General features: G+C 42.6%; 1 protein-coding gene across 1 annotated transcript in view; it reads right to left on the bottom strand.

Annotated features, from left to right (window-relative positions):
• GRIA1 (glutamate ionotropic receptor AMPA type subunit 1) overlaps positions 1-14,584 on the bottom strand; it is a 236,637-nt gene that overhangs the window by 54,776 nt on the left and 167,277 nt on the right. The window contains 1 exon segment of the mRNA XM_018559555.1: positions 12,487-12,693. Within this exon segment, the coding sequence (XP_018415057.1) occupies positions 12,487-12,693 (207 nt within the window).

The raw sequence follows: 14,584 nt of genomic DNA, 5'->3' as shown, positions 1-14,584 counted from the left end.
TTATCTGTATTTAACTTTACATCTGTCTTTAGCACACAGGCTGGGGTCTGGGAGCAGGACTGGGGAGGAAGATTCTGGACTGTGTTGTATTTACAGGCATATCACTAAACATGTGCTGAAATGTATATTCAGTCCATGTGTTTAGTAATATGCTGTGTAATTGCAATACAGATTTTACTAATTTATCCATGTTCTGTACTACCTGATAAATCATACAATTAGATTTAAATAAAAATCGTATTGCATGATTTATCAAGTAGTATAGAACAAATATACCAATCAGTGGTGGAACTATCGCCATTGCGAACCAGGAGGCAGCTATGGGGCCCGCGGCACAGGGGGGCCCAGCCAGGAGAAGGAACATCTGATGCCGTGCGGGCTGCCTGGGTCGTTATGGCATCGAACGCTGCTGGCTGTCACTGGCGTCTGTGAGGAGGAATGCGCCGCTGTTCAGTTCACTGACAACCTGTCAGTGATCTGTGCAGCGGCGCGTTCCTCCTCACAGCCGCTGCTGAGTTAGTAACAGCCAGCAGCTGCGGTGGAGGAAGCCAGCGTCGGCAGTGGGGGAAGAGGCAGGGCCCGGTAGAGGAGGAGACGGGCCCACCGGCGACCATGGAGGGGGAGGAGGCAGGGCCCAGTGGTGGAGGAAGCTGACAGCGGATTGGGGCTGACAGGAGAGAGTTGTGCAGGGGTGTGACCAGCCCACCTGAGACCCTGTAGAGCGCACTAAAGGGAGTCTATGGTGGGCTCTGCAGGGTCATTCTCAGGTGGGCTGTGTGGAGTCTCAGGTGGACTCTGCAAGGGGTGTAACTAGAAATCACAGGCCCCCAAACAAAATTTTGCTATGGGGCCCTGTGATTTCTAGTTATGCCCCTGGTACTAATGCATGGTTATATTAGTAAAATCGTTATTGCTTTTACATTACATGACCCCGCACACTTGCTGCAGAGTGTACTGCATTTGCAACATATGCATTCGACATATAATATACACAGAGGCATTTGTTAAAAATGCAACGCACCATGCAGCAAGTGTTTGGGGGCATGCAATGTAAATGCATCACCGATTTTACTGATATAACCATGAGGTGCTACATTTGTTCTGTACTACCTTATAAATCATACAATAAGATTTTTAATTAAATCATATTGTATGATTTAAAAAAAAATAGTTCAGAATAAATGTACCAGTGTGTGGTTAAATTAGTAAAATCCATATTGCATGGACCCCAACACTTGCTGCATGGTGCATTGCATTTTCAACATATGCTTTCTACATATAATATAGACTTATGGGTCAAAAATCTGTAATGTAGACTCCATTGCATTGCAGAGTCCTGAGTTTATTGCGGTGCAGAGTCCTGAGTCTATTGGCTCTGCCTCTAGATAGGCAGAGCCAGCTGTCACTCACGCAGCTGGGCGGATCCCATCATCTACGTCGGGATCCGCTCCGGCTGCGGCGTCTCAGTATACCGCGAGCTGCAGCTCGCGGTATACTGAGCTTAGGGTAACGGGAGGATGCTAGTTTGTGTCCTCCCGTTACCCTAAGGAGAACTATGGGGAAAAACACTGACCCCATAGTTCTCCTTTAAAGTGCATACTTTTATCTTATTGTAGGGTACTTTTCTCATTGTAATGTGCAGTTTACAGAAAAAATATTGCATTGATGTGAAATTATGTTTTCCACATTAAATGAACATTTAACTTCTAGAAGCTTCTAACACTTATGATCTTCACCTGGAATGGCTTTTTTTCTGCTTGGCTCAGTAGGAACACCATAGAAACTTGCAGCTAATGCCAACCAGAAGGTAGCAACAAAAATCGCTAACATATGGTAAGCTTACAAGGGACCTTGCATAAAATTGTAAGCCACCCAAACCCCTTATTAAAAACAAATCCCAGTAAAAACAATAAATGAATACAATATCTGAAGAAAACATTAGGGGGCTATTCACAAAGGAGCCAAATCCTTCGGCTCTCTTATTTTTTTTTAAATCAGCTTTTTTCATTGATTTTCTATTCTGCTCGGTACCACAGAGGTACCGAGCAGAATAACCAAGCCAAATGCCACTCGGTGACATTCAGCTATTCACTCACTGCCGTTTGGCCCCTATGAGCTTTGGCTCAGCCGATCCAGATGTTGGATCAGCCGAGTCAAAGTCCTTCTGCACTTCGGCTCTGCTGCTCAGCGGAACGTGCAGAGCATGTTCGGCTGACCGAACTTCGGCTGGGTTATTCACTCGGCTGTCTTCGGCAGCTTTGTGGCTAACTCCCTTAGAAAATGCTTAATTTATGCTACAGCTTAAAAATGCTTAATTTAGGCACATGTGACGTCACTGGGCCTCACCGTTGATTTTTGGGTTAGCTCAGGTCCTGGACAACAAAGCTTCTAATTCTCTCCCTTGTAATCTCTCACCTTGACTACTATAACTCCCTCTTTGTTGGCCTAACTTTACAATGGCTACTACCCCCCACCCCTCCCTTCAATCTATCATGAATACTGCTGCCAGACTCATCCACCTTACCAGCCATTCAATGTCCACCGTCTCTCTCTGCCAACGAATAACATCTAAAATACCTCCAAATGCCTCCAGCTACATCACGTATCTCATTTAAAAATGTCACCTAGTCCGTCCTATACGCTACCCTCAAGACCTCCTGCTCTCCAGGTCCTTTGTCACTTTCTCTCATGCTCACCTCCAGGACCTCTCTAGTGTCCTCTGGAACTCCCTAAACCAATCGTCTTATCTCCTACTTTGTCCACCTTTAGGAAATCCTTGAAAACTCATCTTCAGGCAAACCTAATCCACATTGACATAATAACTGTCTTTTACTTCTTCCATTAAATCATCCCACACAATTATTACCTTGTATCACTTGCCCCTCCTACTAGAGTGTAAGCTCTCGAGAGCAGTGATGGGCTGAGCACACCTGAGTTCGGTTCTAACAAGAACTTTAGAACAGGGAAAAAGTTCTCACAAGAACTTATAACTCAATGAAAGTCTATAGGACCAGAACTCGTCAAATCAAATGTCCCCATTTTGAAAGCTTATATGCAAGTTATTGGCCAAAAAAGGGTATGAGGATTCGGGTACTGCGCTGGGGGACAGGAATCAATGCAAAAAAACACTTTTAAAAAATACAGTTTTTAAAGGAGCAGTGATTTTAACATTGCTTAAGGTGAAACAATACAAATGAAAACTTTCTTGCAATATGGTGCCTGGGGGGTTCCCTTTAAACTGCCTGTAAAGTGGCACATCTGTACAATGTATAGAACCTGCTGCAGCAAAACTGAAAATTTTAAAAATAAAATTAAATTAAATTTAACCCCTTCATGACTGAGCTTGTTTTTAGTTTCTGTTTGTAAATGACTGAAGCACTTTTTACATTTTTGCTGCGTGATTCTTCAACATCATCAATATACTACGTTCACCCACAAACATTATATTTTTTTTTTGACAGATAGGGCTATATATTTATATCACATATGTGTACCTAATGCCTCACTTGGGGAAAATACAATATTAAAATTGAGGAAAAAGAGTAAAGAAAACACTTTTTCCCTTGTTTTGATTTGTAATATTTTTTTAGAAAAAAATCACAGCTAAAAAAATGCATTCAATAAATTCATTTATTTGTCCTTTATTTGGAAACACCGCACATCCCTAGGATTTTAGAAATGTTTCTGTACTTCTCAGCCTAAAACTAAAACATAACATTTTAATCTTTTTTCTCTAAAAGCTAATGGTGGTCACGTGGCATACAATGTCACTGTCACACTTAGTGACAGAAACATAACTTGAACATTACTGCCATGAGGGGGTTAAATTAAAGAAAATAACCCCTTAGGGTAAAAAGCAAATCTGCCGCTCAACTGCAGATTTTTATTGTAAGGAGTTAATTTTTATAATAATGATGGTATAAAAATATATTTAAATATATCATTTTTATTTGTTAAAATTATTTTTATTTTTTTACATTTTTATTTTAGTTATTTAATTATATCAAGCAGTCATTGTGAATGAATCTCTCTATTACTGCTTGATAATTCAATTAATTATTTGTGGTTATTATTAGGCTGCTTCAAACTTAAGAACAGCCAATAACAACCAGAGTGACACTGATCTTGCAGCATTTCAGGATCAGATGTCTAAAGGCTTCTGATCGTTCATGATCAGAAGCCTGCAAGATCGTTTCTGCTAAAACACTACATAAGGCTGCAGTGTAAGCAGCCTTATATAGTGTGGGGCTGGGACTTACTGTAGCTATGAGCCATGATTGGACAAAGTCATCATTACTTTCCTGGCTCTCGCAGTGCACTGTGCTGTGATTGGGCAAAGTCTTGCACCTGGCCTGTGGTCAGGTGCATTGCTTTAGCCAACCAGGCGGTGGGCAGTGCATAGTGGGGCACTCGGCCCAAGGCCCTGATAGTTCTTATGTTCGCCGAACACAAGAACCAGCAATGTCGAACAGTTCTTCAGCTTGAACATTAAGCCCATCTCTACTCACAAGCAGGGCCCTCCTAACCGTCTTGTATTGAAACTGTATTGTAACTGTACTGTCTTCCTCTATTGTATAAGCGCTACTCAAACTGTTGACACTATATAAATCCTGTATTATAATAATAATAATCTTATGAGAAGACACTCTAGTCCTGTGTTCACAGGATTTGGGATCCTTAGCTTTCCAGGATCCATGAGAAGGCACAATTAAGCCCCCCTGAACTTGGCAGCAAGAAGCTGTGATGTAAGTTTTTTTTTATTGCTTTCACTATATATTTTTTATTTAACAGATGGGGACTGCAAAATAAGCGGACCTTGTTGGGCCTTGCAAGGTCTGCTTTAAAGTACATCTTTAAAGGCAAAAGAGTGTACTCTATTAAAAAAAGAATATAATAGCTTTGACTTTCGATATAGTTCAAAGAAAACCTGTAATGAAAGAAGTGCAGAAGGTGCCAATACTGATCTTCTTCTAAAAGTACCAGTTACCTAGCTGTCTCTGGCTTCAATACCTGACTTCAATGAATCACTGACCTCAAAGAAAATTACTGATTGCAAAGTCAGGGTGAAGCCAAAAGTCCTCATCTACCTACATGTTCAAGGTCAGTACTAAAGCCACTAGATCACTCTAACTAGCATTTTCAGAAGTCAACAATTGTAGCCTTCATATTGTTTCAGTACAAGTTTCCTTTAAAAATTTCTAGACATATATCATTAAAATGACACCATTGTGTAATCTTCCACACAGCAAGTCTCATGCTGTTAGCAATGTTTGCAGAAAACATCAGGCATTCAGACCTTTACATAACAAACAGCTTCTTGTCAAATTTGTTTTTGTAGGACAGGCCACTAAAATATGGCTGTACATGCGCTTTCTCAGTTCTAAAGATAATCACACATTTTGCTTCATAGTTTAGATATAGTATACAGCGTGCAGTAATCATCCACTTAATATTTTATGAAGTAATAGTAATATGGAAATACAAGAACTCCCCAAAAAATCCAAATTAAAGTCAAATGTCTTGCATTTTATAAAGATGGGAAGTGTATTTGAAGGGCTCATGCACACGGGGGTATTCCAGAGCAGATTCAGGCATATTTTTATAAAGGGTAAAATATGCCTGTACGCCAGGAGAAGCAGCTGCAGGGCCGGATTTCCCACAAGGCCAACCAAGGCCCGGCCTTAGGGCAGCAGGGAGTAGAGGGGCAGCAGGGGTGTGGAATTCCTATCTCCCGATGCCCGGGCGGGTAGTTGTTTTCTACATTTAGCCCTGCTTTGGGCAAGCAGAGCTAAATGTACAGTGGGAAAGATATCGCTGGTTTTGTACAAGTAAACTCAGTGACATTGTATGCAGCCTTCAGATCTGCCATTCCCTATTGGGAGGGGGGGTTTGGCGGGTAGGGGTGGGCAGTGAGGAACCTGGCCTTGGGGCAGCAGAGAGAGTAAATCAGGCCCTGAGCAGCTGCTGTAGTTTTCTGTCCACAGCAAGTATGGACAGAAAAACGCTGTACCATGGTGTATGCCCGTAAACGCTGGCACTGGCAGACAATGTGCCCTTACTCTTTTTGCCCTTCTCTCCTGACCTAACAGATTCCACCCTCCCACTCCGCAGATGTATACTTACCAAAATCCGATGTCCTTGGCCTTCTGTGTCTGCTGACATTTCCTTCCTGTGCAGTAAAGCCTCATAGAAGTTTATGGGGCTCGTCTACCTTCGTCTCCTGGTCAGGGGATGTCTAGGAGGATATTAGTCATTGGAGGAGCTGTTAGGTCAAGGGAGGGGGGTAAAAAAGATAAGTGCATTTTTTTTTTTTAAAGTGCACTTCATGAGTATAAAACCTTTCTGGATTGTCAAGCAATGGCTGTGTCTTTGTTGCTTGAAAATTAATGTACCTTTTATCTATTTATTATCTATCTATTAAATCTGCATTGTAATTTAAAGTAACCTCCATTATCTCTGAAAAGAAACTAAAAGGAAACTACTCTGTAAAAGAAGCAGCTGTATACAGTACCTATCCAGCAGGTGGTGTGTTGTAACTCCGCTCTCTTGGCAAGCTCTTGGTGTTGCTGCTATCGGACACTTCCTTCCAGATGTGCTTCCCCCCCACTGACCCCCAAATCACTACATGACTCAGTAGTTACATAGGGGTCGGTGGGAGGAACCACAGTGCAAAGCTTATGTAGTAGCCTCCCAGTAAAAGGAGTCCCCCCTCTTCTAGCCAAAGTAAACATTTGAAGACAAATTTACTTTATACCCCTGCTGCTGGCCACTTTTTGTAGCCCACGGTGATGTCACTGGGCCTTCCTCCGGGATCCCGGGATTGCTGAGGATCCCAAATATCGCATATTTTCAATTATCTTTTTTTTTCTACCTCTCACTAAGTGTGTTTATTCAGGGGGTGTTGGGCTCCATCATATATTAATTTAGCATTTTCATACAAATTAATTGCTTTAATGCTCAGCATCCGGGTTCCGTGCTACCCTCACCCCCCACCCGGAAGGCAATGCCAACAGTATCCTGAATGATGCAAAGAGTAATGCGGAAGTGATATGATCAGCCCCTCCCTCTCCTGCAATACAGTGAGTGTAGGGTAATGTGTTCAGGGAGCGGACCATGACATCCTGCGCTCACAGTCATACCTCATTTGGGGTATAATGAGCCGAACACCCACCTGTTCAGTTCAAATTCGAACTCAACCTCAATGCTCAAAGTCTATGGGGGTAGAACATTGAAAATCAAATGTCCCCATTGTGAATCCTTATATGTCATTTATTGGCCATAAAAAGTGTATGGGGATTCGCGTACTGCCCTGGGGGAAATGAATCCATGAAAAAAATTCCTTTAAATATCGTGCCTGAGGGGTCCTCTTAAACTGCCTGTGAATGTGCGCATCTGCACGATGTGTAGAACCTTCTGCAGCAAAACTGACATTTCTACAGAAAAAAAAAGATTTTTTTTAAAAAAAGCATGCAGTTCCCCCTCCCAAACAGTACCAGACTCTTTAGGTCTGGTAGGTATGTTAGGAGGGACCCCATTTAAAAAAAAAAAGTCTGGTAGGAAAATTTAGGAGGGACCTAAAAAAAAGATTAAATAACACCAGACTTTCATCAAAAATTCTTTATTTGAAAAAAAAAAAACATAAAAGGATTTTTGACCTTAAGTTCTTTATTTTTTTTTAAAAAGGGTCAATTAAAAATCCAGGGTCAAACACAACGTCCAGCGTTGTCCATGGCGATGACGACTCGGCAAAATAAAAAATAAAACAATAAAAAATAAATAGAAATATTTTTTTTTAAAACAACGACCGCCGTCCCGTCCGCCTCGACGAACAGATGCCGGCAACGTATAAACAATTGGCCGGACCTAGCAGTGACAGCTAGCTCCACCCAACTGTTTACCGTTGTAACAGGTGAGTCATGATTGGGCAGCCCAATCATGGCTCTCACAATTCTCTGTGTCCTGACCTGTGATCAGGTGCAAGCCTTTAGCCATTATTGCCTCGTGGGGCGTTCAGCGGGCAAACAGCCCGCCGAACGCCCTGATAGTTTGTGTGTTCGGCGAACACACGAACTAGCGATGTTCGAGTCGAACTCACGTTCGGCTCGAACATCGAGCCCAACACAAATTTGGGATGTTGTCAAACTCTGAAGACTGAGGACATCTTGTGGTGAACAAGAAGTACTACTCAGGGCCAGTTCTAGACTGTTAGCACTGCAGCCAGGGCTGCTTTTTTTTAACTTCCAGAAATTGACTTGGTACCAGCCTCTTGTAGTCCAGCTACAGCCCCTCAACAGTCGAGATCATACTAGGGGAGGGAAAAGCAGAACAAAGAGCCCATCAGTTGTGTTGCTGTGCACAACTGGAGCATGGTGCATGCTGATTGGAGAGAGCAGAGTTACATAGAATTTAGCCCATCAGTCTGCTGCGTTTCATTTCACTGTCCTGTCACAGGCTAAGGAAGGGACAAGATCTGTAAGTATTACTTAACTGCAGCAGAGAAATATCAGGACTTCTGTTAGCAGCCTTGTCTGACAGGGCTGTACACTGTGATAAAGCTGTGTAACTCTCAAGACTGGATGGACAGGAATAATAAATCCTCTGGCAGGTAAAACAGCTCCTTAATATATATTCCATCGCGTTTAACTTGATAAAATTGATAGAAAAATCTTCTCAATGGAACACACACAGCGCTTAATAGCTGCCAGAGGTTCTAACCTGTTCTCTCTGTATTCAAAACTAAAAAAAAAAATGTCTGGAGTTGAGCTTTACGGTTCAAGCTTTTTATTAAGTAGACTATTTTGCAATTCCCTCTGAATTTAACTAAGTATGACCCATCATGTCAAAACAGGCAGATTTTTTTTGCAGTAAAGAGACATTTGAGATTTAATAATTCCTAATAATTTAGAATAATTAAACCCATTTATATGCGTAAACCAAAGGGCAAGCTAAGCATTGCAGGGATTCACAAGGAGAAGACACTATATTAGCCTTAAGGCTCACTGTCAAAGACAAGTGCTGAAATTCTGCACCCACTGAGACAGAACATGTGAGAATGGGAAAGGTTACCAAAATGGCTGCAGGCCGCAACCCAGGAACCATTCAGGGGTTGCCATGGTTACCAGCTCCCATCGAGGGAGGCGAAGCAAGAACATGTCCATAGCCGTAGGGGGACAAAGAAAGAAAAAAACTGGAGAGAAAAGGGAGGGATGTGCTGAGCAGACTTTGGGAATGGAGATAGTAATCAGTCAGGCTTTGCTGTATAAACTCCAATTCGTTGTGTAAACTGAATGAATAAATAACACATTGATATTCCCTTTCCATTCACAGTCTTCTGTTGGGAATCTGCTCATAGGAAAATCAAAATGAAGCTTTAGGAGTCTGGAGAAATTAGTTTAACCGACTCTCTGCTGTAGGGTGTAACACCTGGTGTGAGGTTGGGGTTTTGTGGATCACAACTGCGGAGGCCAATCAGACGGAACCCTGGTTTCACTCCCAATCTTAACGGGGAGTTGGATGGGATTATTACTGCATAACCCCAATCACATGTAACAGTAACAAAAATTGTAAAGGTTCAGGTTGTCAATTAGGTTAGGATAGATAACAGCTATGGTTTAGAGGTAAAGGTGTATTCTCCAAAAAGACCACTAGATGGAGCATGCAAGCTAATCGAGCTTCTCTGTACACACAGTTAGTTTAACTCAATGGTGAGCAATATGCCAGGGTACTTGTGATTTCAATGGAGTAGCAGAAGGAGCTGGGGGTCCAAGTGGAGTCCGTTATATGTCCTCTGTAGAAGGTAGCAGTATTGGATGGTATGGGGGGTCCCAGGAGACAGCAGGCGTTCAGTCTTCAATATTGGAACGCCATACTGTCTCACTGGGGCGTTTATATAGGGCTAAGAGGCGGGGGGAGGAGCCGCCGAACGAGACGAAGCCCTTCCGCGTGCCACGGTGGAACGCACCCGCCGTCCGAACCCGGAAGCAGATGCGCGCGCACCCCGGAACGCAGACGGCCCGTCCCGTGAGGCAGAAACCTGTGCCCCCCTCTTCCCAGGGTAGCGGTGACGGCGGTTGCCGTTACAGAACCCCCTCCTCAAGGGAACACCTCCGGGGTTCCTTGTCGGAGAAGGCCGATCTGGGTATCTACGATGGAACTCCCGGACTAGTTTGAGACAGCAGGCGTTCAGTCTTCAATATTGGAACACCATACTGTCTCACTGGGGCGTTTATATAGGGCTAAGAGGCGGGGGGAGGAGCCGCCGAACGAGACGAAGCACTTCCGCGTGCCACGGTGGAACCCCCCCCTGCCGTCCGAACCCGGAAGCAGATACGCGCGCACCCCGGAACGCAGACGGCCCGTCCCGTGAGGCAGAAACCTGTGCCCCCCTCTTCCCAGGGTAGCGGTGACGGCGGTTGCCGTTACATAGGGGTACTCTATGGTAATGATACGTTCTAGGCTTCAAGCAAACCCTGTGCTGTTTATGTAACATGTCTAACAACAATGTAGAACAAGAAGTTCCAGTTTGGTTAACCAGTTCACACAAACTTTCAGTGTAGGCTGTTTTAAAGTGTATCTCAAGCCATAACCTTTTTTTTTTGTTTAGGATAGACTGAGGAAGGGGTAGAACATCTGTCAAGTTGTTATTGTCCAAATGAGGACCCAGTGACCATCATAACCAGTACTTTTGAGTTGTTACATGAACAAGAATAGAGGGAAAATCTTGTTTTGGTGAGAACCGCCTAAGAGGAGATTTAACTAATTTTGGAGAAACCTTTTGAATGGGACCAAGATGTGACATGGGTTTAACATTACCTAACTACTCAGATGTACATTATTTATTTTTGAATATATGTGAAGTTCAGTTTCACCTAACTAAATTTTTCGCTCTGGCTCCGCTAATACCTGGTGTCACAGTAGCTGAGCGGTTTTAGCACGTTCACCTTACTTCAAAGGGCTTCTGCATGTGGCTACCAGTTGGGACACTATCTGCATTGAGTTGAGTTCTGAGTTCACAGAGTTTTCTTGTGTGGTTGAAAACAAGAAAACCTCTCCAAGGTGAGGCATTCCTCTTCATAGACAGTCGTCACCAGAACAACTGTTGTCATTGGGGGATTTCACCTCTATTTCTGTTCTCTTAACAACTCAAAATTTTGGATTTTCCCTTACATTCGGGTCCAGTGACAGTGGTCACCACGACAAAAAAAAGGACGGTGCATCTCATTTTATTATTATACAGGATATAAATCCTGTATAATAATAATTTTGGGGACCCAAAAGGCAATAAAGATATGACAGGGATTCCAACATCCCTCTACTTTGACCAAAACATAAAAAAAGTCCTCTGAGACACTGTGAAGAAAAAGGAGCATTGCTACCCAAAGTATACCTATGCTCCTGATATGAAAAAGCAACCAGGCCAATTACCATAATGGAAGTATTCATATTCTATGCCTCTGTGGTGTCTCTAGGTTGCCAACTTGTTTTGTCTCAGTTTTTCATCGCTGACAAGTTCACTTTAACAGCTGAATATATTTGCCAGTTCTGATTTCAGCAGTGATGTATAAGCTAACTTGGCCCTGACATCTATTATTATATATACACAGTGCTACACTATCAATATCAATCTTGCATAAGGTGAACACACAGATGGAAGCATTTTATCACAAATGTCAGCAAAGGTGATACTGATGCAGAACCATCAAAGGGAAACTGCCAGAAAGACATATATATATATCTGGACATGGTCAGAGTTATTGCACCATTTGATGTTAGGTGAAAGTGTATTTGGCCTCATTAACTCTGCAAATGGAACCTATGCGCCCAAGTGCACATGCAGCCATAGACCTCATTTTATCAATTATGGATCTACTGGTTTGTGTAATTGTGGTTGTAGGTGCATCAGACATGAATAATTAAAAAAAACATTCAGTACATATAAGCTGTAAGGCTCCTTTCACATGAGTGGCCCGATCAGGTCCGTCTGTCAGTTTTTCAATCGTACCCGATCGGACGCTCTATGCAAGTCTATGGGCAGCCGCGTGTAACTGGCTCCGGCTGGGTCCAGTAAAACAGACAGATCATTGATCCGTTTTGACGGACTGGATCGTGCCGGACCAGGGGTAATCTAATGTGAACGGACAAATGTCCGTCCGTTTCTGACCAATAGGTATCTAAAGATCAGGCCATGCTGGGGATGTAATGTGTTTTATATCTTCCCACTGTACTAAAACTGTGTTCAGTGGTCAGGTGTATTGTCTCATGCTTGTATAAAGTGTAATGGAATTATGATTTTTATTGAACAAGCAGGTCATGATGGAAAGTGTAATGTCCTTGACAATGAATAAAATATCCATGTTATCATGTTGCTGAGAGATCAGGTCATATTGGCTTTTCTTTATGTCAGCATGACCATTAATATAATAACTGAGATAATAAAGCCATAAAATGCACTCAGTAAACACCATAGCATAACTGTTATATACATACCCCATACACCAACTCCCCCACCATTCCATTCCATGCCTTCATGTCTGAATCACGAGCTCCATATTTCCCATCCCTTACAATCTCCAGTTTGTACTTAAATCCAACATGCTTGGCGATTTCCTGAGCCAGCTCGACGCAGTACCCCTCAAACTTATCATTGCCTTCAAATTCATCAGCATTCTTTTTGTACATAACATAGGGAGATTCCTAAAAATGGAAGAAAAAACAATTGAATCATTCCTATTGAAAAAGACCAAAGAAGCATCCAAAGATTAATAACCTTAACATTCAGTATTCAACTTTACCAGAACTGACTACAGTGAACTCAAATCTGATCGGTTGCTATCCAGCTTGCTGTAGCAGCACCCTAATAAAACATGGTTAAAGGAAATGGATATTGGCATTTATACTTTCTAAATAAGGAATTTAAAGGGGATCTAAACTTACCTCCGCTCCAACAATGCAACGTCTGTGAGCTTGCTTATCTGCATTAACATTTTTGCTCAGTCTTCTTCCAGGTCCACATCCTTAGCCATCTTGACTGGCTGGCATGGACGATTGTGGGAGTTCATGTGCATGCACAGCTTTGTGCGCAATCTAAAAATGTTTGCAAGCAGGCAGGCAAAATGTTTTATTGCAGATGAGATATAGCATGTCTTCTGCAACAAAAAACCTTCCAGATAACAATTTGACAGCAATCAAAATATGGTCTCCTTTAAAAAAAAATGCCTCTGCACTTAAAGTTTTCTCTTAGTCACCTTGCAAAGTCCCACAAATGCTTGTTGATCCTGCCAGTAAAGTCCACCTAATGCAGCTACCTGTGATAGTGTGGCATCAATGTTACACTGCTACTGATTTCAGAGCAGAGTTTCCACTCTTATGTAGGCTGTGCCTGCTTGCATTACACCAGGATAATACATGTTGCAGAGGTTGGGGCTATCAGCATTCTCACTACTGATTCATAAGCCTATAGTTTGTCAATAGGCACTTGGCCACACTTAGTCCTGCTCACTTTCTGGATTGACAGTACTGCCACCGTTGATAAAACCCTCCCACTGTGAGGTGCAGTGTCTGGGAGGGGGAGTGTGTGAGACACAACTGAACAAGAATCAGGGAGGGTACAGGAAGTTTTTATTATCCTAATTTGATATACATTGTATTAATTGTTCATGTAGGGCTTTGCACTACATAGGTTTGGTAAATCTGAAGGATATTGTATAGACATTGTACAATTAGACTGTACCATGTGCATCAACTTAAAGTGACCTTAACCCTCAGATTTTTTAACATAAACCAATACTGTAATGTGTGCCTTACTGTATGGTTGTTTCCCTTCTCTTTGCTGCTCTTCCTTTTAAATCCTCATGTCTTCTCATGCTTGGGTAGAACTTCCCTTTTCAGCTCAGGGCCTCTTCCTGTAGTGCTGGCTCAGGTTTCAACCCTATGCAATCTTATACACAGACACCGTGTATCCATTCCTGAGACAAGGCAGTCTGCTGCAAAACAGAAGTTCTGCCCAGCATGAGAACAGATACAAATTTAAAAGGAAGAGCAGCAAAGAGAAGGGAAATAACCATGGATTACAGTAAGACGCACATTACAGTATTGTTTTATGTTAAAAAATCTGAGAGTTTAATGTCACTTTAAAGGATATGTATAGCCAAAAATGTTGGAGCTAACTTTGGATAGAGTAGGGAAGAGTTAAAAGTCCAGTATGTTTATTATTATTATTTTTTTTGCTTGTGTCCAGTTGGGAATTTACATCTCTACAACGAGAAACAGTACACAACGATATATGTTGAGTCTGTATGGAGACTGTGCTGTCCATTATGATCCTGTACTGGACAGGAAGTTCAGGGAAGCTGAGCTGAGAGAGTGGGAGCCAGCCAGTGGTGTCACTAGGGGGGTGCGGCCCGCACTCGAGTGACACCATTGGGGGGGGGGGGTGACATCAAGATTACTGACAGTCATTTTGGTGTCAGTCCCCTCTGAAAAGTTGGGCACTTGGTCATGGATGGAGAGCCCGACAGTTGCACAAAAGAGGAGGGGATCTGGCGGCATACCTTATCCCACCGGGCCAATGTCCCCTCCTCTCTCC

This window comes from Nanorana parkeri, unplaced genomic scaffold (assembly GCF_000935625.1).
Source record: "Nanorana parkeri isolate BGI_ZX_2015 unplaced genomic scaffold, ASM93562v1 scaffold403, whole genome shotgun sequence".
NCBI classification, from domain to species: domain Eukaryota; kingdom Metazoa; phylum Chordata; class Amphibia; order Anura; family Dicroglossidae; genus Nanorana; species Nanorana parkeri.
The sequence above is the reverse complement of the archived record's forward strand: the minus strand, read 5'-3'. Positions and strand labels throughout refer to the sequence as shown.